Source organism: Ambystoma mexicanum, chromosome 13, assembly GCF_040938575.1.
Source record: "Ambystoma mexicanum isolate Mex_15411 chromosome 13, UKY_AmexF1_1, whole genome shotgun sequence".
In the NCBI taxonomy this organism is placed as follows: domain Eukaryota; kingdom Metazoa; phylum Chordata; class Amphibia; order Caudata; family Ambystomatidae; genus Ambystoma; species Ambystoma mexicanum.
The window spans coordinates 145,829,260-145,852,397 of NC_090938.1; the positions used below are offsets into that span (position 1 = coordinate 145,829,260).

A 23,138-nucleotide genomic window follows, 5' to 3' on the forward strand; every position below is an offset into this window, starting at 1 on the left:
TAACTATTTTGTTTTCCTTTAGTAGTAGTCCTTCAGGTGATGTGGATAGCGTATGACGGACGAGTTTGAATGTGCGAAAGTGTTGTTCCTCTTCTGTGGACAAGGCGGATGCCCCTTTTGTTCTGACATGCCATTGGTTCGACTTGAGGCAAGATTGTACTCTCTGGAGTAGTCCGTCCTTTTGGGTTGCTTCGAGCAGTTGTGCCTTGGTGATGTATTTAGGTAGTGCGCTGCTGATTAGGTACCTTAGATATTGATTTGCTTTGTGGGATTGGCGCTCATCTTGAGCTGGGAGCGGGTAGCGTGATAGGAAGTCGGCGGGGTTGTTGTCTTTGCCCGGTCGATGTATTATCTTGAACGAATACTCTTGTAGCCTTAGGCCCCATCTGGCAATTCGTGGTGGCATTCTCGCAGTCGGCTTCCCATAGATGGTGGTGAGGGCCTGGTGATCTGTAATTATGGTGAAAGGTCGTCCATACAGAAATAGATGATAGTGCTCGCACGCCCACACTACTGCTAAACTCTCCTTTTCGGGCTGGGAGTATGCGCATTCTGTCTTGGATAAGCTGCGGCTGGCGTAGGCTACAATTCTTCTTGGCGAGTCAGGTGGGGCACCACGCCTGGATTGTGCGAGGATTGCTCCTAGTCCGACTGGGCTCGCATCAACTGTGAGTTCTGTGTCAAAGTCAGGGTCGTAATAAGCCATGCAGGAGGCTGTTGCAATTCTTTTCTTGATTTCTTGAAATGCTTCTTCGCAGGCATTCGACCACTGGAATTCCTGATGTTTCCCGGTTAGGAGTCGAAGAGGCGTGCTTACTGAGGCGAAATCTTGTATGTATCGGGTGCAGTAGCTCGCCATTCCCAGGAAGGAGCGTACTGCTGAAGCTGACGTGGGTGTGGGAGTCTCAACGAGTGCTTGAACCTTTTCCGGGTCTGGTTTCAGGCCATCTTTTGAGAAGATGTGTCCGAAGAATTTGAGAGTGGATTTGCTGATTTCACATTTGTCCGGGTTGAGTGTGAGGTGGGCATTCTCCAGCGCCATGCAGACTCTCCTCAGTGTGTCATCGTGGCTCTCTTGTGTGAGGCCGAAGATCAAAATATCGTCCGAATAGTTTAGACAGTTAGGGATGTGTTTTATTACTTGATGTATTTCATTTTGGAATATTTCGGCAGCCAAAGATACTCCAAAGCTGAGTCTTTTGTATCTGAAGAGACCCACATGCGTTGAAAAGGTGGTAATGTATCTCGAAGTAGGGTGTAATTCTAGCTGATGGTATCCCTTATTCAGGTCTAGCTTAGAGAACACTTTGGACCCATGCAGTAAATGCATCATATCGGTCATCCTAGGTGCCAAATGTCGTTCCCGCTCTATGGCTACATTGGGGGCCCTCATGTCCACGCAAATGCGAATGCTGTCTTTGGTGTCTTTCTTCGGCACGGGTACGATGGGAGATACCCAGGGGGTTGGTCCCGACGCTGGCTCTATGATGTCCTGCTGCAATAATGCCTGAATTTCGTCCTCCACATGTCTTTGTATGTTTAATGGTATGCCTCTGTAGTGTTGCGCTGTCGGGGTTATTTGGGGATTGATGTGTAATTTCACTTGTTTGTCCTTTAATTTGCCTAACCCCTTAAAAAGAGAGGGAAACATTTGTTTTATCATGTCTTTGGGGCTGGTAGTGTAAGCCGACATTATTTGATACATGATTTGAATGAGTCCCATTTGAATCGCAGACTTGAAACTCAGAATGCTGCCACCTGGTACGTCCCCTTTTATGACGTATATTTTGATCTTCTGACTCTTGTCTTTGTACTGACAGTGTGCCATGAACATCCCTTGACAATTGAGGGGCGTGTTTGAGCCATATGAGTATATTAGTGTGTCTGATTCCTTCAGTGACTTCTTGTGATTGAGTCGTTTATAAGTCTCATCATTTATGACATTAACTGTTGCCCCTGTGTCAATCAGGAATTCTCTGTTTTGCCCGTTTATTTGTAATAGCAACGTGGGACTGTATTCTGTGGCTATGCTGTTTCCAATGGCATGTACGTATCCCCTTTTCCTGTCCCCACTGGATGAGGATGAGTGGGAGTCTTGCCTCCTGAGAGGCGAGCTTTCTAGATGTCTGATCCTCTGTCTGGAATGTCTCCTGCTCGCGTGTTCTCTTCTTTCTTCTCGCCTTCTCCCCTCCCGTGTCGTGTAACGGGATGAGTTTTGAGATTGGTGTCTGGATACTGTGGGTGACTGTCTCCTACGAGATCTCGGGCTTTCTCTTGTTGAAAATCGGTCTGACCTCCTCGTGTCCCTGTGCATTTCAGTTGGTTGGAAAAAATGTATGTTTCTGCATACCGATTGAAAGTGGTTTTCACCTCCGCACTTGTCACAATTGTGTCCTATGGCAGGACATGGAACGACATGTGGATATTTGAAACCGCATCTATAACATTTCTTTTGTTCAGTGGGACGTGGTGCTTCTTTTTCTTGGGATGTTCTGATGGGGCATATTGATGCCGTGGAGGCAAACTGTGTGATCTTGATGTTGTCCAGTGATTCGGTCTGTTGCATGAGGGCAGCGTCCGCTCGAGCGAGTTGTAGTATCTCTTCTAATGTCCTGCTCTTTTGCAATAATTTCTTCCTGAATTCTTGAGATGCGCAGCCGGCAATAGTTTGGGACTTTATTGCTTCTTCCGTTGAGTATCTGTCAAAATCACAATATTTCGCTCTTTTCCTGAGACGCATTACAAAACTGTCCATGTTTTCGCTGCTGTCCTGTGTGGAGGTGTGGAAAATGTGTCGTTCGTAGTCGACGTTTCGCAAAGGTGCGAAGTAGGCATTCAATGCATCGATGATACCTTGGAAGGTGTCTGTGGTGGATTCGGGCATTTCAAAGACGATGTCTCGTACTACCGTCCTAGAGAGTGGAGTAGGATTCCTCTAAGTCGGCGCTCCTCCCTTACCCCTGATGCATCAATGTAGACATGTAGCTCTTTGAGCCATCTGGCCCATCTGGGGGCAAGGCTACTTGTGTCTGAAATGTCAAATGGCGGCACTGCCAGTAGTTGCAGCGATTCCGAGCCACAGTCATCTTTGTGCGTGGCTTGACGGGGCGTGGAACTGGAGGAGGGGCTTAGGATACCACTGTCCGGGTTATCTTCAGACATGAATGCTTTCTATCTATTGTCAGCGATGCCTTGTCCGTTCGCTGTTAGCGCTCGCAACACTGAGGTCTACTAGGCTTGAGATATGTTCAGCGCACCGACGGTGTCTTGGCGTCTTGCCGTGTCGTTTCAGGCAACCGCGTGCTGTGTGAGGATTGCACGCGTGGTTGACACTTGATGCTGGTGTTGCTGCGTAATGTGGAGAGCGCGATGAAACGTTGCGCGTGCTGGGCCTGTACGTAGGCCTGTGGCGAAATGTCAATAGGGCGCGATGCAATTTCTCGCGTGCTGGGCCTGGTTCTTCGGCTGCGTAGCGGCATACACGTGCTCTTTCAGCAGGGCACCACGTGTGATACGCGGCTCGTGGAACACGTGGGTTGACAGCTAGCCGTTTACAGATTAGAGGCTCTTACTTGAGATCGATGCTGTGCCGCGTGCTTCGTGACCGGCTCCGGAGCAGTAAAATATGCGGCAGAAATCCTGGAGTCAAGGACTGGCGGCAGGCAGGATTTTCGTGCTCCGGCACCGGATTACCTCGTCGCCATTGTTGTGTGTCAAATAGGCAATTCAGAATACCATGAAATAAAGCAATATGCTGGAGCATGCAATAAGACAGGAGCAGAGACCGGGCGTGGTTAACAGCTTCGCTTTATTTCTCGAACTGCCGCTCGAGGCGGTAACCCCGCCTCTCGCACCACGTGGGACGCAGCCCACCTTTCACTGTAATAGATATAGGACTATTCCTCACAGCTGACTCAACCGCCAAGCCACCTTCACGCCCATTCGTTTCAATGGGCCTCTCACCCGCCAAAAATAAAATCAGGTGTTTTCACCCGCCTTTGCAACATAAATGGTTGAGAGCTATGAAATTGTAACCAAGTCACTTGCGGCCTGCAATAGTGCCTCAATGCCTTTGGGCTGCAGCACGCTTCACAAATTCAAAAAATAAAATAAATACATAAATACGAGATTCACAATCTAATCAAAAGGTCACATTTCCGATGAATATATCTGTTTATGTGCTGCTGTCAGAAACATGTATATGCAGTAGTTGCTAAGATTTTAAAGCAATTCAATGCCCTGTCTAGGTTTCTTTTTCTATGATGCGCATTTTTCAGTCAGGCAGTGCTTTAGGCACCCTAAACCGGGGGCCTGGCTGGGAACGATAGACGCACCGTACTGCGCATGCTCCTTCCTTTCGTGCTCCGGCCCACCAAGCAGCTGCAGAGGTGAGTGCTGGCTCCATCCACCGATATCTCCAACATCCTTGGCTGCGAAGCCTAACGCGGCGGAGGGCCGGTTCTCAAATGTTTGGAGCCGACTTGTAACGTTTTATTTACCGTTCCTGGCTGAGACAGGGTAGAGTTCGGCGCCTAGGCCGCATCGCGGGGTTCAGTGCCGAGCAGCCTCACCCGTTGAGATTAACCGGGAGGGGGGTCCTTGGGTAACTTGGGGGTGCGGGTCGTGAAGGAGTTCTGGTAGTGGGGTTTTTCAGGTGCCTCTGCCCCAGCAACCGGGATAAATAAGCAACGTTTCCTGCATGGCACTTGATGCAGAGCACCACGGGAGTTGTAGTTCTCGCTACCTCTTTAACGTGTACAGACGCTAGAATATCGCGAACAGATGTTAAAGGCTCAATTTTCCTCCTGTGCCTTCTGGTGCTTGTTTACTCTTGTTCATAATGAGGGAAAAGGAAAGCCCCCCCCCACAATTCCAAGTACATGAAATTCCCTTCTTCTGAACTGGTACAGCTTGACGGGGTTTAGGGTGTGATACACGGAATGGTTTGATGCTGACAACCTACTCGCTGTGGTGGCCTGGTTCTCTTGATGTAACTCGCCCACGCTAGTCCTCAAGGAATTAATCCACCCCCTACCATTTACACATGGCAACGGTTCGTCAGCACTGGTTTATTGGTGCTGTTTGATTGCGTTTTAAAGCGACAAAACGTTACTCTAAAGACGAATGGTAGTTCTGGATTGCCAAAGACTCGCTGCACCTCTTCCGCGTCCGTTGTCAGTGCTAATGTCGTTTTTCGTATATAGTGCTATTGCACCCGACATGGGAGTGGAGGTGACACATTGCGTAAATATGCAGCACTGAACGTTGCTACTTAGTTGGTATTTTAGATAAGGTGATAGGGGATACTACCAGGGCAAATTGATATTTGTAAGGATCACTGGCGGGGAGCGGGAGGGGTGTTATTTAATTTTGTGCGGGTAGGGGGGAAATGAGGATAATGTTAGAATGTCTAACTTTAGATATTTGGACTAGAAGAAAAATTAGCCAACAGAAGGGACGAGACAATCCCTTATTGTCCAGCAGGACTTTGCATGGAGGCAATTACGAGGGTGTAGGTGCCAGTACTGTTGTCATGTTGTGGATGTCTGATGCTTGGATGTGCATAGGTGTTGCGAGAGCTACTAACCAGATAATCGGGCTTTCCTCCTCCTGGTTGCAGTAGGAGGTTCTGGTAAAGCTGCACCTACTGTGTGGGTGGCCGAGACAGGAATTGGCTGTGTACCGAATGACTGCTGGGAGGACAGAAAGGGAGTTTGGAAAATAATTTCTCTTCCCCCAAGCCATACCATGAAGGCCTCGATTGGAGACGAAAGATTGTCACCACTATTATAAGATAATTAAATTGGATGCAAGGTTGTAAAATAACACCTGGCATTCTTGGTCAAAGGGGACCTTCATAGTGAGACCGCAACTCTAAGAGGGCATCTGTCTAATAATATAATCAAGCCCTGCATGCAGAGATAAATTATCCATATTAGGCACAAGTTTTGAATGCGCTCCCTGCACAGCATAGCTATGTTTGGCTGATGCTCAAGAGGAGAGGACACGCTCCTCTAGCTCAGAGGCCACGAACTGCCAGGTTCTAAAGGTGGGGAAGCTGGGATGGAATATGGGTACTCTTCAATATGTTTTTTGATCTATTACCTTGAGACCCTGGGCCGGCTGCTTGGTAGTTCTTGCTTGAGGCTTGTATGTGCCATCAGAATTCCTTGGTATGTGTGGGGGGTTTAAGGTATGGGTTGGGGTTGAGGAGTGTGGCTCCAAAGAGCACAACATGTTCAATAGTTGAAAGATGCAGGAGTGTATTTTTGGGGTAATTTCAACCTGTAGCTTGCTTGAATGGAGGCTGCATGTGGGTACTAAATGTCACTTTTTGATAGTCTACGCCTACTCCCAGTGCACCACTGCTATATAACTACTTTGTTTAATAACCCCAACAGTCTTTCTTCTGTGTCTGTTAGCTAGATTAGCTTCTACCAGGTCTATGTTCATAAAATGGATCTGGCAAGTAATTCGTTACGGTCTGAGTTCATTTTATTGGAAATGTGCTCTGTCGTGCAGGTGGTTTCTGCGAATCGGTGGCTGGGTTTTGACCCTTGTTTGAAAGCTGTTGGAGCACCTTTGCCACAACTGTATGTGTGATCATTTTTTGCTGTCTATGGGAAAAGGTAAAATTGATATGTCTTTTAATTCCCGTCAGATGTTGATGCCCAAGAAGAACCGAATCTCCATCTATGAACTCCTGTTCAAGGAGGGAGTTATGGTGGCCAAGAAAGATGTGCACATGCCCAAGCACCCCGAGCTGGCAGACAAGAACGTTCCCAACCTACACGTCATGAAGGCTATGCAGGTACCTCGGTGCTCAAAACATTTGTATTTGGAGCTGTTTTGGGTGGGGGGGTTTCTGTGCACAGCGAGGCATTAACACCTCAAAATGTAGCCAGATTATATTTCTGGTGTTTTATAAAGTGGTCAACTCTAATAAATGCTAAAAACATACGTTCGGGGTTCGAAATTGAGGGGCGCTGTGAGCCATTTCGCTCCTGCTTATAGTCTAGCAGGGCCTGGTTAGCTTGACGCCCAACACTTACCAAGGGTCATTTTTGGCTCCTCAGTTGGTTATTCTGAACAAACACATCTATGTGCGTTTAACTCTGCCTGTCGGTCAGTCTATTACTACACCTTAGCATACATCTGTACAACACTTTACGCACTAGGGGGCCAGTGTCATACAATCATGTGTGGGAGTTCTATGTTTACTAACTCCTCGTTCCCCTATGGTAGCAATGCTGGATACACTGGAGCTGCTTTTAGTTCCTGCTTATCCATCTTAATTTCGATCCCTGCAGTCCAATGGTGTCAATTGTAGGTGAGGAAGTTCATACAAAATAATGTGGTTAGTAGCTGAAGGGACTCTTATGTCCCTGAGGAAGAATTCACAACACTTGGTTCTCAAATTATTTGAAAGGGGGGTTTCTGTGCATTGTCTCTACCTCCCTAACCACTTCATATATTTTGCATGCATGAGCACAATCAAATCGGTAATGCCACTGGTGCCAAATTTTCTCCATGGAAGTGTATTTTGCTAATGATTAGTGTTCATGGGTAGGGCACAATGTCTTTGGTCGGACAGGGTCTGTGGAAAAAAGGAGGGAAACTAGAGGGTAACTCATTTCAGCCAAAAACCTGTGTCCTTGCAGAAAAACGAATTGATGCCCGGCTGTTAGTTGGAACGTTTTGTTATGCTGTAAAGCTATAAACAAATACTGGTATTCATGTAAAAACGCACACTATGGCGTTGCCCAAAGATTGCCAGCATTTTCCTCTGTAGAGACTTTGCCCCGTACGTGCCAGTAGTTGCCCTTGTATGACTAGGGAGTATGCCCACGGGTATAGTGCTCTTAATAAATGTAAAAATAAATATTACATTAAGCCATAGACTGGTAGAAACTTGGGCTTTTTTGTTTCCCCCTATCTGCTTAATGTGGTGCTGTCCTCATTGTTTTGCATATTTACTCGTAGTGTAGTACTTTGCCAACATCGATTTCTGAGATCACCATCTCAAAATGGCCTGTAATTTGACAATGTAATTAAATACTGCTAATCTATATAGCCAATTACTTTCAATGCTGAGAGTGCAAGTGTTAAGACGGATTTCTGAACTCTGTCCTGGAGGGGCAGAGGTTCAGAAGGCCAGCCTAGTTTCTTGGAACAGGGTAACCTCTGGACAAGCCAGACCAATCAGGGTAGCGATTGCTGCGGTCAAAACTAGGTCTCAAGAGGGGTGAGGGTGACTGAAAGCCCGCAATGAGCACACAAAGCAAGGACACGTACAAATTACTCCAAGCAGGTGTTATATTAAAACTATATACACATTTATTACAAGGCCTTTGTAACATTGACCGTAGCGAGAAATCACAATAAAACTAAAGTAAACCGCCACATACCAAACCAATACAATATATACAAACGAGTCTAACGAGTTGGATGCACAAAATGTGTAGTCCACCTAGATGGGGAGGAAAACGGGCAGTGCAAATAATAATTAGACCCAGTCCGCCTTCAGAGGCACCTAACTAAAAGGAAGTCCAAGCCCTACGAAGAGTGGAGCCTTGTGCTCAAAAGTACCTGCACACGCTGGTGCCAATGGGCAAAAAGGGGAGTCTCTTCGAGGGAATCGGGCAGTTTAGTTCGGTGAACAAATGAAGATGAACAGAGCTCCGCGACTCCTACACTGTGGGCAGAAGCATAGCGCGAGTACGGAAAGGCGTTCTGTTAGACACAGCGGGGAAAAGCTATGGGCTCCTGCAGGAGGGCGACCAGTTCCTAGCGATGCTACTCACCGGTCCCCGATGCAAGCAGACCCAGGCTTCTCCACGTCAGTTTCAGTGCTGGCAGGTTCAGATAGGAGCAGGGGACGTCTCGTCATCGTGTAGATTCCGCAGCAGCAGAAGTTGAGTTGAGGGCGTCCCAAACGCAGTGAACCCGCACAGTTTGTTACCACAGCAGGGCAACGGAGTGGCCGTGTGTATTTCAGCCAAATGTACACTACTCACTTCAGACCTGGGAATGCCAAGTGTACGAATCGTGAGAGTGACAAGGACTCGTAATACAACACAACCTGACGGCGGTTACAGAGCAAGACTCCTGGGTAGGCTGGTCAGTCTGCTGGATGGCCCAGAGACACTTCCGAAGCCTTACGTGCAGGAGATGGTGACAATGCAGATAATAGTTCCCACTATTCCAAGGTTCGAAGTACCAATACAGGCCTTCTCGTTCGATCCGAGGTAGAAAGGGTTTCACAAAGCGACAGCAGTGCAGAGGAGCAGTCCTTCAGCGGGTCACCAGCGATTCCTCGGTTCAGCCTCGTGGTTGCAGGATACTTGGCTCCTGTATTCCTTTGTTCGTGAGATCGACCTGGTAGTGACGTTTCCAGTCTCTCTTATCCACGGTTCGCTTTGTGCCAAAACGGAGGGGACCCAATGGGAGATCCGCTCATAAAACACTTGCACCATCTGTGGACCTTATCACGGACCACGGGGGTCCCAGGCATTCCAGAGACCCTGGACTCTGGCGCCGAGGATGTGTATTGGGACCAGACATCCCAGCCCCCATCCTGGAGGCACACACAAGGCCTGTAGAAGCCAGCAAAAGCATCTGTGTTTCGCGGGAAAGTACATGCCCAAATAAGGAAGGCCCCGGGTTGGCTCGACCTGGGGGAGGTGAAGGGGGCAAGACGGTCAGCGGACAGGACAAAGAGCCTCGTGGTCTGGCCATTTTGGGAGCCAGGCCACCATTTTGGGTTAAGCGCGAGAAACGCGCTTAAAACGCCAAAAGGAGCTCAAAAACAAACGATCGCTGCCACCAATCCCGTCCTTGATTCACTTGCACCGTTCATTTACAATCCAAAGAGAGTATCTAGGGCCTGTAGAAGACTAGAGACCCAAGAGAGCAGTAACTTAGCTTACAGTGCCCTCTTGTGCCATGTTGCGCGAAAGCTGCAACATGATAAAGAAACTACGGAAAACGTTTCCCGGTACGGACTGTCTTAAGGGCATGTCTGTTTCCCCGTAAGAATGGAGCGAAAGCCCAGAGGAGTGCAGCAGAAGGCTGCATTTCTCTGACAAAGTCTAGATCATGGTGAAAACAGCAAAAAGTTTAGGGGTTGCCACATGGAAGGAAAATTACCCACAATTAAGAAATCTTTCCTAACGGCAAGTAAGATTTTCAGTATTATAATCTGCATAGGTATAGTAAAGGATTCATTCAGGCAATGATTTTTTTTATTTTACTCTGCTCTTAATGTAATGATTTTCAAATGCTAATCTTTATGCAACCCAATCCCTTCGTTATTTCTATTTGCATGCCCAGGACACACGGAAGCTCCTACATTAGTCTCCTCAGCTGCCTCTCAAACTGGATCCTTCTCCCCATAGGATTCAATGGGAGCATTTTTCATTTTCTCATTGGAATTCATAACTAGGTTTCCCATAACCGTGGGAAGATTGAGGATTTCAACCTATCAGCAGCGTTGCTATTGCCAACCAGTCTGTACAAAGGAGTGTAGTTTCTTGGTTGCTTAATCGACTGGAAAATAATTTGTAATTTTTCTGAAGTTGTGACGTGTTTTTAATGAATGACATAATTATGATCACAAAATTGAGGCAAGTTGAATCGCTGTCTTCTCATTAGGAAATGACCAGGTTGTGATGTGAGAATATTTTAAGGTGTTTGAGCCCGTGGTAGGTTTGCTTAGCGACCCTTTCATGTCGCCTAACTATGTATCGTAGCTAATCCGGATAGTATCGTAGCTAATCCGGATAGTAAACCTCCCTCCAACAGTTTTTAATGAAATGTACCAATCCTAAATAATGTTATTTCCATGTTTTAACATTCATCGCACTGTATAGGGCAAACGCAGGTGGAAGCATTAAGATTTTATTGGCAGTAGTTCTGTGATTTTTATTTTTACTTTTTTTGTTAGCATTTCCTAGCCTCAGATTGCCACATATGGGGCTAAAGTATGTACATTTAGTTTCTCAGCATTAAGCCCTGTTTCTAGTTATTGGGTGGTCCCCAATTTCTTAATTTTGCAAACCTCATTGATACTCTTATTTTCGATAAGACTTTTAGTGAACCTTGCTCTCAAATGACTTACCATTTTTGGTCTTCTCTAGTCTCTGAAATCCCGTGGTTACGTGAAGGAGCAGTTTGCTTGGAGGCATTTTTATTGGTACTTGACCAATGAAGGCATCCAGTACCTGCGTGACTTCCTGCATCTTCCCCCAGAAATCGTCCCAGCGACACTGCGCAGAAGCCGCCCAGAGACCGGCAGGCCGCGGCCCAAAGGTAAGTCAAGTTTACCCTATGTATGCCTTTGCCTCAAAGGTTGGTATGAAAGTCGCCTAAATGTGCACCTCAGTTGGGTACCATGTTTTGGCCTTTTGTCTTTTTGTGAACCTGCCCACATTTAAGCTAACGGCACAGCACTTTTTTGTCTCCTAATTGGCCAGATGTTTGCACGAGGCAAAAAAATCAATCTTTGTACCCCACCACCAAAACTATTCCTGCTCCCTCCCATAGTGAAATATTTAGGCAATTCTGCTGCCCTGGCAACTACTTTGCTCAATCCTACTTGGCAGTACCATATGCCCACATTTTGGCTAATGTTGCACTTGGTGGTGCTGCTGCTTTCATTCCTGATAACTCAACCAGGTTAGCAGTAACCGGACAATATTTTATTTTAAAAAAAATGGAAAGGAATACTTTCCTTATTTAAAGCATATGTATTCAGCAAGCACTTCTAAAGGAATGAGGGTGAAATATTATGTAGGTAAATGTCAAAACAAACTTTTGGAAGGACCAAAACATGGAAGTAAAACTGCAATCCAAACCGGCTTAATACAGTATGTCTGGAATTTGTGGTTCCTAGCCCAGCGATAAAGATCTTAAATGGAAAGCGCCTCAACATCTTGGTTTCAGCTAAAAGACCCAGAAGTTATTTGTATAATAAGTAATTGCTTATGTTGTACCAGGCGTAGGGCGGCTTTCCAATCATTAAAATCTTGCTGGATTCATTGTCATGTGACAGCTTTCAGATCTGGACTCTTTGCAAATTGATTTTTCATCCACTTTACTGGTTGATTTGTGCTATAGTTGCTTTATAGCTAGTCGCTTGGTCACAGGCACCTGCCTGCCATTCCCCAAATAAAAAAAGCAAAATGGCAACATCTGCTCTGTTCAACACAGGCAGCTATGGGCCTCTTCTCCCCTTACTTTCTAAATTCCTGAGTGTTCAACAGGATAGCCAGTGTTGTTGCTGGTTGGGTGTGGGGGGGCGCTAGTAGACTCTAACCCGCTGCAGTCAAGTTGGCTTAAGAGTCAAATCACAGAATCTATCCAAGTGTCTTCAACTTTAATACAGTGTATGTCAGGCCATCCTGGTCAGCCTATGACCACCCCTTTCTAATCTTGGGATTTTGAACATTGCAGTAACTTCAATCACTTCTTCAAGTGTCAACCCCACTTAGTTGGTCCCTTGGATTCTCCCCTCGCCTATTTGAAGACTATCAAAGTTTAATTCTTTCCTGCCCTCCACTCTTATCTCGAGGGAATTACCCATACCTAACTGGCACTCTTAATCTCTGCTGCTTTAAGGCAAAAGTAATGTTCGTCAATGTCCTATGTCTTATTTTTGCCCTGCCACCCCCACACCAACTGGCAAAGCTTGTAACCTAGTTCTTGTTGACTTGGACCTCAACTTTCTACGAGGTGTACCACCACACGTGTCCACATTGGGAAAATTTACCACAAACTTCTCTGCCATGGTACATTGCTGCATCGATGACTTCTGTACCTCTGCTCCAGCCAACTTCATTTTTGCCACTTGTGCACTCTACAAACCTCCTCCCAAAACCAAATGCAAAATCTCCATGTGCAATCCACCCCTTCAAATTTGTTACTAGTTTTCAAGTCCGTTGGGGACTTGGCTTCTCATGCGCCACCACACTAATCCATGTACCGTCTACTGTAGCCTAACCCCCTTCTCTATCTTTCTGGCCTCACCGTCCTGTGCTCCATTTTGCTGTCTCCTTCCTCTCCCTGAACCCCCGCCCCACCTGAAACCACTTATAACTCTACCTCATGACAAAACCATTACCGACACTATCATTCATCTGCACCTTAAGGTGGGATGCTCCCAAACCTGGTATCCCCACACCCAGAAATTCCACCACTGTAACTAAAATATAAACACACTTGGACCTCGTGTAAATTAACGCTCTTTTGTTAATGAAGTGTATAATTTATTTTTTTGTCCCATCTATGTTCCACCTTGCTATCACTGACCGGTTGGTGCTACGCTGCCTAATTATTTTTAACGTAAGGAACCTTTTGCTGGATTCTCCTGGTCACCGTTTGTACCCCTTGGCCTGAGATTGCAAGATGACCACGTTTGAGGACTTGTGCCTGTGGTGTTTTTTTGGTAACCTGTTGCCCTAGCCAAGAATGTAGCCAAAACGTACCTAGTATTTGTCCCTTTTGATTTTTGTGGAATTTGATACCACATTTTGGATCCTTCTAAACCATGTAAACCCTCTGAATTTTTACAAAAATGCTTTTTGAGAAACACAAGATTTTTTGCCAAAACCCAGAGGCTACTGAGTGACTCCATGTTTCATCTGTGAACATTTTAGACAGATTTGTTTTATTTGAGCTTATAAGGCTGTTCGCCAAAGCGCTGCACAATTAACATTACAAGAGGTGCAATTCATGAGAGGATGCAGGAAAAAGTACAGTTTAGTTTGAGAGAAGAGATGGGTTTTGAGGGGTGTGCATAACAAATGCAGCAAGGAAGACTCGCAGATGGTGAGAGGCAGAGTTCCAACGTTTTGGGGCGAGAGCGAAAGGATCTGGGGAAGCACAATGAGGATCGGGAACAGCAAGGTGGAATGGAGACTGCGACCGCAGAGTGAGTAGTATAGAGATGTAAGAACAGTAGAAGGGGCGTGGGGGGGGCAAGAGCATAGTGACTAGAAAGTGAGACGAGAGCTCAACAGAAGAAAATTAGAGCAGTGATGGAAGTGCAAGGGGGAAGAATGCAGAGATTAATAGCTTATAAATGTAGGCAAATGGAGTAAGATGAGAACTAGGAAGACTTAACTGGGTAGGACAATGGTAAATGCGAGGAAAAGGTCCAACTATCAAGTTAAGTGGCAAAGTAGAATGGAAAAGGGCGTGCGCAATAATTATTGTAGAGATAGAAACTGCATACCGAGCGGCTGTGTGGAGAAAGGGATAGAAGATTTAAGGACACCTAGAGTTTCGGTAGCAGTTGAAAAGGTAGGAGTAGGAGAGCTGATGGTGGAGGAAGAGAAGGTAGAATATTAGCTGGAGAAAAGAGCGTAGTTGTAGTAAGATTAAAATGGAGGAAGCAGGGTCATCCAGAATTGGATTGCGGAAAGACAGCTGGAAACTGAAGAGTTACGAAAAAGAACGAGAAGATTTGGGTAGAAGTAACAAGGTGGAGGAATTAAGATTGGAAAGGGGAATTGTGTATAGGGAGAAAAGCAGGTTGGCCGGGGGTAAGGGTGGGTTGTAAGGAACTCATGGTGGCAACAGTAGAGGGACACAAGTGATCACAGTTCAAGGGTGTATATTAAAATTTATAATGGGTGAGAAAAACGCCTAATGTAAACTTAAAGCTAAGATGGGAGTAAGCTCCGACCATCATATGAGGCAGTCCTAGTGGAGTCTTGTCAAGTGCTTATACTAAAAAAAAAAAAAAAAAAAAACTTACCCATCCTTACAATGAAGTTACAAAATAGTGTGGGGTAATATGAAGTCTGGATGATATGGCTGGGGTCTCCCTTCCCCATGTTTTTAAGCATGGGACAAGGCAGGACCTTTAAGCACAGCACACCCCTGGGCCTCGCCAGTATGTGATTAGTTCTTTCAACAATGCTAGGACCAAGTCTCTTTTCCTGTAAAGTCTATTGCCTTAGGCCTGCTGGACAGTAAACACAAGTTCCTTTGGTAACCTTCACGTTGGGCGATTGATCTTCTCCCCTTGGATCCCCTCTGCTGGGCTCTGATCCTTCTTGCAGCATTAGCCTCCCTCAGTCTGGTTCACAAAAGCCTTTTACTCCGTTCAAAAGGTCTTTTTAACCAACTATTCATTGTGGACATCCCTCAGCCAGGTTCACACTTGTCGCCACAATGTTCGTGGGTATATCACTGTTACCCCTAATTCGCAGGCATCCCTCCGCCTGATTCACATTTGCCAGTCTCAGTTCACTCGGCTTTCTCTAATGTGTGAAAGACTTTCGAGGGTATGAGGGGTTTTGCTCGACCCTCGTAAGACAACTTTGACACTTCATGCTGTGCCCTCCTAAGGCCTCTTGGTTCTCATAGTTGCAACAAAATAACACAACCCAAGACTCCAGTCCTTCGAATGAGCAGCCCCGCGATGCAGACCCACTCTGCTTCTGGCCCTTTTACTAGGATTTCTTTAAAGTTCAATTACACAAGTTCTTTGTTCTTAGCCGCCTGCAACCTTGTGCCCAGCAGTTTGGTTTACTATCAGTCCTCACCGGCTTTGTGGAACTGTTGTATCTTCTTGTCTCGGGAGTCAAGGATGGCAGCAAGCGCTTCTCCCTGCTTTGGCTATCGGCATGGGAGGGCCCAGCATCCTTTGACACCTGTCGCACCACACGCCAGCTGTGATTTCTCGTTCTGATGTTTTGTGGGTCTGAGTTGAAAAGTGCAATTCCCTCCTCGTCGTCCCAGGTCTCGCTGCCTTTCTCCTCAGCTCAAACAGCCGGTCTGGAATAGCTGTTTCCGCGTGCGTTCGGCATTGCTCCTGTGCCCTTGTGCTCTGCCTTTTACCCCTGTGGGGAAGGGGAAGCCGTCGAGTGTACGTAGTTATTCTGACCCTTGTGTTGGGACATATCGGGTAAACGGATCTGGTGTTGGTCCGTTGTCTTAAACGGTGTAAGAAAGTGTTTGTGTCGGAAAAGGGGGGTTGAACCTTTGAATATCCTACGCGGTAGGTTGGCTAAAGTGTTATAGGGAAGGGGGTACTGCGTCTCACCCAACAGTGTCCCACTTCCTCTCCCCGAGGACACCCCACATCCAGGTGATCCTCCCACTGGTCTACCCACAGGAACTGCAACCAATAGCTGTGTCCTAGCCATCTGGATGACTGCTCCCTGCGGACTAGCGGATGCCACTGTCTGGTTTCTCACAGGTTGGAAGAGGTGGAGCCAGACCAGGAGGTAGAATAGGAGCGGTTTGAGGAGTAAGATGCAAACCACTTTAGAGCGAAGCCTGTAACCGCAAGGGAGAAAAGAGGACCGAAGAGAATGATTAACCGTGCAGAAAGCCCAGGATGGGTCTAAAAGTATTGTAGATTTCTTGGAGTAATTGCTGACATCAAGAAGAGCGATCTCTGGAGTGAGTGGGCAGAACCCAGATTGAAGAAGTAGTAGTTCATCTACCTGTGAGTAGATGGTAGGCTCTGGAAAGTTGGTCATCTCTCCCTCCTCCATGACCATTGCCACTATCTACAGGCCCACTGGCACTACCACTCTGTTACTCTGTGAATGGGATTATTTCTGTTCCTCTCCACCACCTCCTTGGGCAATTTCAACTTCCAATTGGATTCCCCTGTCACAGCATCCACTCTCTTCCTTGACCTTTCTGTCCCACTAATTCTCTCTTCTGGTCCAACCCACTCAGCTGGATGCCCTCATACATTCTGACCTCTCTCCGCCCCTCTGGTCCTAACACTCAATTGGTCCGACCAAGTTCTCTTCCTACCTGGGTGCCCTAAGCCCTCTGCACCTCCTCCAGCCCTGCCTACCTCTTTCAAGAACATCCGTCCGATGAAACGAGTTTCGGATGCTGTCTTTGCATCCACTTTCTTCCCCACCCATGACGCTACTTCTGACTCTCTGCTGTCTGCAAACTCCATCTGGCCTTTACCAACACTCTGGACACTCTTGCCGCAGTCATGAGTATCCGCCTGAAACCTGCATCTAAGCGTCGTACCTGGTACGATTCAACTTGCAGACCTGAAACGCAAAAGCAGAACGGAAATGGCAAATCTCAGGCACACCCTCTGACAAACTGGCCTGCGCCCTGCTCCAACGGCAATACAGATTCTCCATCTGCGCCAAGAAAAGGGCCCACATCCAGGCTCAGGTTATCGTGTGCTTCCAATACAATAACACGGGTACTCTTTAAAATCTGCGGGGAACTAGCCAACACTTCCACATTCTTGACTCACCCCCTAACCCTCCCTTTTTGCTGATTTTTGCAACCACTCTTTAGCTATGGGATCCTTCCTCCTCTTCCCTCAAGCACTCCTTGTGCGCTTCCTTCAGCAAATCCTCCTTGTGCAGCTAACTACCACCCTATTTCACCCCCCCCCCCCCCCTTCCTTGGGGAAACTCCTGGAGATGCCAGCCTTCCCTCAACTTCTCACTGTTGTTGCCAGTCTCCACAACCATCAATCTGTATTTTACGCATCCAGAGGCATGGAAACTGCGCTTCGGAATGCCCAGGAAGAACTGCTAGCATCCCTAGATTCCAACCCTCCAGCTGTCCTCATTCTACTTGTTCTCATCCATCTGACTTTGACATAGTCAACCACTCTATCCTCTTAAAACAGGGGTGCACAACTGATTTTGACAGAGGGCCGAAAGTACCTTACATGAGGGCTATAGTGGGCCGAAAAGTAAATGTGGGCGGGGCGTGGCAGGAGGCGTTTTAAACCCCCAATTTGTACTAAACACATGGAAAAATTTTTGAGCGGTAACGATTTTTATTTGCATTTCAAACTTACATTTTGTACTACACATTTTCCATTGTTATAATTTATTTCTATTTAGTTATTGTATCTCGCCTGTTTAATTAACTTATATATATATTATTGACCCTAGATACACTATGCCCCATGTCCCTCACCCCCAACCAAACACTATGCCCCATGGCCCCCTCACCCCCAACCAAACCCCCCAACTCAGCACACAAACATGCACCCATACAGACCCGAACCCCCACCCCCCAACTCAGCACACACACAAACATACACCTATACAGACCCGAACCCCCACCCCCAAATCAGCACACACAAACAAGCACCCATACAGACCCGAACCCCCACCCCCAACTCAGCACACACAAAACATTCAAATCAAAACATTCATACACATCCGACACCCCTCACCCCCGCATCTCAACATACACACAATACATTCAAATACACATCCGACACACCCCCCACCCCCGAATCTCAACTTACACACAAAATACATTCAAACACAAACATTCATACACATCCGACACACCCCCGACCCCCGCATCTCAACATACACACAATACATTCATACACATCCGACACACACCCCCACCCCCGCATCTCAACATACACACAATACATTCAAATACAAACATTCATACACATCCGACACACACCCCCCGCAACATACACACACAAACATAAAGCAAAACAAACCCGACACACAAACAGACCACTTACCGGAGACGTGCTGGAAGGCAGGCAGGTAAGCGGCAGGTAAGCTGGAACGCTGGAATCGCACTAAGACTGGCGTGGTCCAAGGCTGAAATGCCTTCCGGCATCAAGCCTTATGGACCACGCCAGCCGTAGTGCTGGCCCTCCATTGGTGCAGCACACACGCATTACGTGGCTCATAGGAGCGACGTGATGCGTGTGTGCTGGGCCAGTGTTTTCACCGGCCCGGAAGACAACAAAGTCTTTCCTAGGGCCGCCCTCCATTAGGAAAGTCTTTGTGCCTCGCGGGCCGGTCAAAAGGGCATGGCGGGCCGCAACTGGCCCGCGGGCCGTATGTTGTGCACCCATGTCTTAAAACAACTCCATGATAACCTGGGTATCTTGCAGTGGACTGGCTGACCTATTTCTTAACTGATCGTCCGCCCCCAGGTTATTCTGGGCACCTTCTCACCTACCTCGTTCTCCTCCTTTGGGGTTCTCCAGGGCTCTTAACACTTGCCTTCCTCTGCTGACATCCAGCATTTCCTCCTTCTCCCCCAATTTCCAGTGCTACGCAGACTACGCTCTTCAACATTTGTGCTGACTCTTCTTCCATCATCCCGGACTGCCTATATGCCATCCGGTCCTGGTTCACTTCCAATTGTCTCTGCCTTAATGCTAGCAAGACTGACATTGTCCTTCCCATCACTCTGGCCATAGTCTATGGGCTCTTCTCCCCCATTTCCCCACCACCTCCATCACCTGAAACCTTGGGGGTCATCTTCGATTCCTCTCTATCCTTCCTCACTAACATCCAGGACATTGCCCCCCTGAGCTCAGTGTTAACCAGAGCTCTGGTTCTCTCTAGGCTTGACTATTGCAACATCCTTCTCTTGATCTACCCTCTCCCGCTCTACAACCCCTCCAGCTAATCCAGAGTAGGGCAGCAAAGACTTATCCTTGGCCTCAAACCCAAGGACTGCATCTCTCCTGCCCTAAACTTTCACTGGCTCCCGTCTGCTGCACGGATAAAACAAATCCTCTGCATCATCCACAAGGCTGTTTGGGACCAGGTTACCACGCTATATGCAGCTTGTTACTAAATATTCCCCCTCTAGATCTCTACGCTCCTCTGGAACAAACTGTGTGAAGCGTTTTGCTAAACAGAGGGCAGGAGGCCGATCTCTTGCTTCTGCTGGCTCCCTCTGTGGAACAACCTTCCTGTCTTTTGATTGGTGACCAGGGCACTTGTGGGGCCCTGGCCGCCCACACCCAATCGCCTGCGCTTCTGCTTACAGAGCACTTGACTCAGCACACACTGGCCAACGCAGACCTGCACTTACCTGCTTATTGCAGCTCAACGCTTCCTAGCACTTACTATACTTGACACATCTGCTGCTCACTCACGAACACTGACACTCCAGCACCTACACGCATTCCCTCTTCCCCCTCCTGTCTCTCTGCACTTGCACCTTCTGAATACTCAAAAGGCAAAGGTTTGTCTTTATCCTCCAGTGTATATTTTGTTTTTCAATTCCATGATCCCTCCCTGTTGCAATGTGGGCGTTTTGAAACACAATTTACTTGTTGTATAAGCTTTAACGAATGCACAATAAAGGAGGCCCAGATGAGATGTAAGTTTGCACATCTCTACCGACCAAATCGGTGCCATGAAAACTTTCCAGTGTGATATTTTACAATGGTATTGGCAGTCGTCCAACAAACCATTGGGTGCAAATTAGAGCATTAGATGTAACCCGCCAAGCCTATTACAACAGTGTCTGGGTGCCACACAAAAAAGGTATCGATTAGGGTAGGCTGGCTGCATGTAAACTGCAGGAGAGGGGTTCACTGAAATTGATTCATATACAAATGAAGATTCTTTGCATTATGTAGAAGGCACGTGATGGAGTTGCAGGCTGCAGCAAGTGTGGAACCAAGCACCTCCATTCCTGCCACCTCTTAAGTATAAATCAACTGGTCTTTCATAATTGTAGGTAACAAGGCGGTTGCCTAAACCCTAACCTGCTTAGTCATTGAAAAGCTTAAATGCCTTGGTGTGGACAGTCCCTACCCTTTTAGTGCAGAGATACCCAGACTGTCTGAAAACCTTGCCAAGGGCCCATAATCCCAATAAAGAAATTGTATCTTGATGAGGGTGTATAATGGAAGGAGTTTGTGGTGAATGCAGGTTTCATTCTATATTTTAAGGAGAATGGTCACTCCAACCTTTCTTGGGCTTAACTTTTTTCTTTGCGCTTTTTCTGTAGGTCTGGAAGGAGAGCGTCCAGCTCGCCTCAATCGTGGTGAGGCTGATAGAGATACCTACAGACGCACTACTGCTCCACGTAAGTGTTTTGTACAGCTATGTGAGGTCTTGAGATGGGTTGTCCACCTTTCATTCTTTGAACTACATATTGGGTAATACTGTCTGAGTGGGTGTTTGTGCTGAAATGTACTTATTTGTCTTTTGTCACCATTTTATGACCAATATTATCCAGTCTAAATCGCCACATTTTTGGTCTGCCCATGCTCCTGGAGACTAAGCAAGGGGTTAGGTGGTTTATTCGCGGATGGCATGAACCTTCTAGAGTTAACCTGAACCTGCTTTTGCCGCCCCTTGTTTTACTTGGCTGAGTTTTTTTTTCTTCTCTATAAAGGCAGTTTTTTGTCGTCCCCCCCCCCCCCCCCCCCCCCCCCCCCCCCTTCCCGTTTGTACTTGTGCAGCTAGCACCTCCTGGTTTTGTCTTGATTTTAATGTGCGTTACAAAATGACTATACAGCTTTCTGTGCATGCAGAAGCACAGTTATGCCTTAATTAGTAACATAGATAAACTGGCTATGCAGAGCCTGCGTGGTTGACTTTCCATTAAAGTACGGGGATGGGAAAGAATTTAAACCCAATTGGTTAGGTCGGTCTAATCCTCCTAGTCTGATACATTGACAATGGAAAAGTGCCTGTGTTGTATGCTTTGTTTCACTGTTAATTAACGTGTAGTGTCAAGGATACACGATCTGAACCATGATCAAGTGCGTATGTTCAGGGCTCTGGGTCTCCCTGAAAGCATACACGTGCTAATCACAAGTATTTACTTCACAGCTGGTGCCGACAAAAAGGCAGAAGCTGGTGCAGGAGCTGCAACAGAGTTCCAGTTTGTAAGTATGCTCGCAGCCAGCATTTGTTATGGGAGATGTGCTATGATGATGTCCTAGTGGCTCCCACTTTGACTGTTAGTTTTTAAACCACTGCAAATTCGTGGTTCCTGTTCAAGAGTTTGATTTTTGGCTTAAATATTGGTGCAATTGTCCTACTAGATTTGCAGTATGCCACGTTTTATTATAGAAACCAATGGCTGATTTTATCGCACTAATGGCCACAAATTTATATTTTCTATCATGATTGATTTGGACCTGTTAATCCCCTTTACCTACCGCTTTGTACATTCCAATTCCTACTCCTTTGACATGGGCTTCCCTCAGACGTCTCAAAATGACTTGGTCTGCTGTAACGTACATGCGTGGCCTTGGTGGCAGACGATGTCAATTTCTCTAAATATCTGGATCAATTTTCTTAATTGCCCTATATGTTTTGGATGTTAGCCTTATGCTTAAGTTTTGGCCTCTGGGACTGTCTGGCCCTGGAGTGCAAAGGGTATGATGCTAGTTCTGGGACATTGAGTGGATAGGTACTCTTTTCTGAATGCTTACAGGGTTGCTTGTCTTTATGGAGTGGTTTGGGTTCAAATGAATTTTGTTGTTGTATTTTCGTTCTTTCTACACTGACTATATATCTTTTCTTTTGCAGCGTGGTGGATTTGGCAGAGGACGTGGCCAGCCTCCTCAGTAAACTTCACTTTGGATTTCTTTGTGTATAATAAAGTTCTAGAAAACCCAAAATCTGCAGTACAATATTTTGTAGGGGATTGCATTAATCAATACCGGATTTGGGTGGGCAAGTCTAACTCTTAACATTTTATCATTGAGTTGTTTGGCTTCTTAAATGCATAGATATTATCCCAAGTTAAATACCACCTGCTGATAACTGACTACGGCCAAAAACTGGACTGGTGGAAAGTGCTTTGGTGTACTGTTGGAATTGAGTGGCTGTTGCATGTAGGTCGGTATCCTGTTTCACTAAATGCTAAAATGAAGGTAAAGAAGCTGCTGCTTAGTGATGTTCCCGTTGCACATGTCTCTGCTGAGGTGTGTGGGAAGGAACCTATTGTAAAGATTTAACTCGCCATGGGTGACTTTTTTCCAAGGTAATATGTGGCCTTTATATTTTCTTGGGCTGTGCAAATGATAACCTTGTTTTATCAAAGAATAAAAATGTGCCACCATACCATCCTCTGTAGGCTGACAGCTTGGGCTTCTTTGTCCATGCACCCACCATCTTCCGCATAGAGGATCACTTGTCCTTCAGGAAGGCTCTCAAAACCTGGCATTTCCCTTCAGCATAGTCAGACTTGGTCCATCGCCTGTGTGAACTATTACCCACCCCTGACAGGAACGCAGGGTCGCCTGATGGGTTGACTAGGTGCGACCCATCCGCCCACAGAATGCATTTCAGTCCTTGTTGGGTCTGCAAGACCTCATCTAACTAGGTGTCGGCCTTGCTTCATGGAACGTCTAGCATCCATCACAACAGAACATGGCTGTATCC

At 46.7% G+C, this 23,138-nt stretch overlaps 1 protein-coding gene across 1 annotated transcript; it reads left to right on the forward strand.

Annotated features, from left to right (window-relative positions):
- The first annotated feature begins 4,271 nt into the window (after window positions 1–4,271).
- RPS10 (ribosomal protein S10) lies at window positions 4,272–22,372 on the forward strand. Its single transcript, XM_069633510.1, has 6 exons — window positions 4,272–4,388; window positions 6,662–6,811; window positions 11,139–11,310; window positions 20,746–20,823; window positions 21,576–21,631; window positions 22,281–22,372. Exons 2-6 carry the CDS (start codon window positions 6,662–6,664, stop codon window positions 22,320–22,322), a joined length of 498 nt encoding a protein of 165 aa, XP_069489611.1. The 5' UTR covers window positions 4,272–4,388; the 3' UTR covers window positions 22,323–22,372.
- The last annotated feature ends 766 nt before the right edge of the window (window positions 22,373–23,138 follow it).

Coding starts and splice junctions, on each gene's coding strand:
- RPS10 (XM_069633510.1), top strand. CDS start 6,662: ATGTTGATGCCCAAGAAGAACCGAATCTCCATCTATGAACTCCTGTTC. Junction 11,311..20,745: donor CGGCAGGCCGCGGCCCAAAG/GTAAGTCAAGTT, acceptor CTTTTTCTGTAG/GTCTGGAAGGAGAGCGTCCA. Junction 21,632..22,280: donor CTGCAACAGAGTTCCAGTTT/GTAAGTATGCTC, acceptor TTTCTTTTGCAG/CGTGGTGGATTTGGCAGAGG.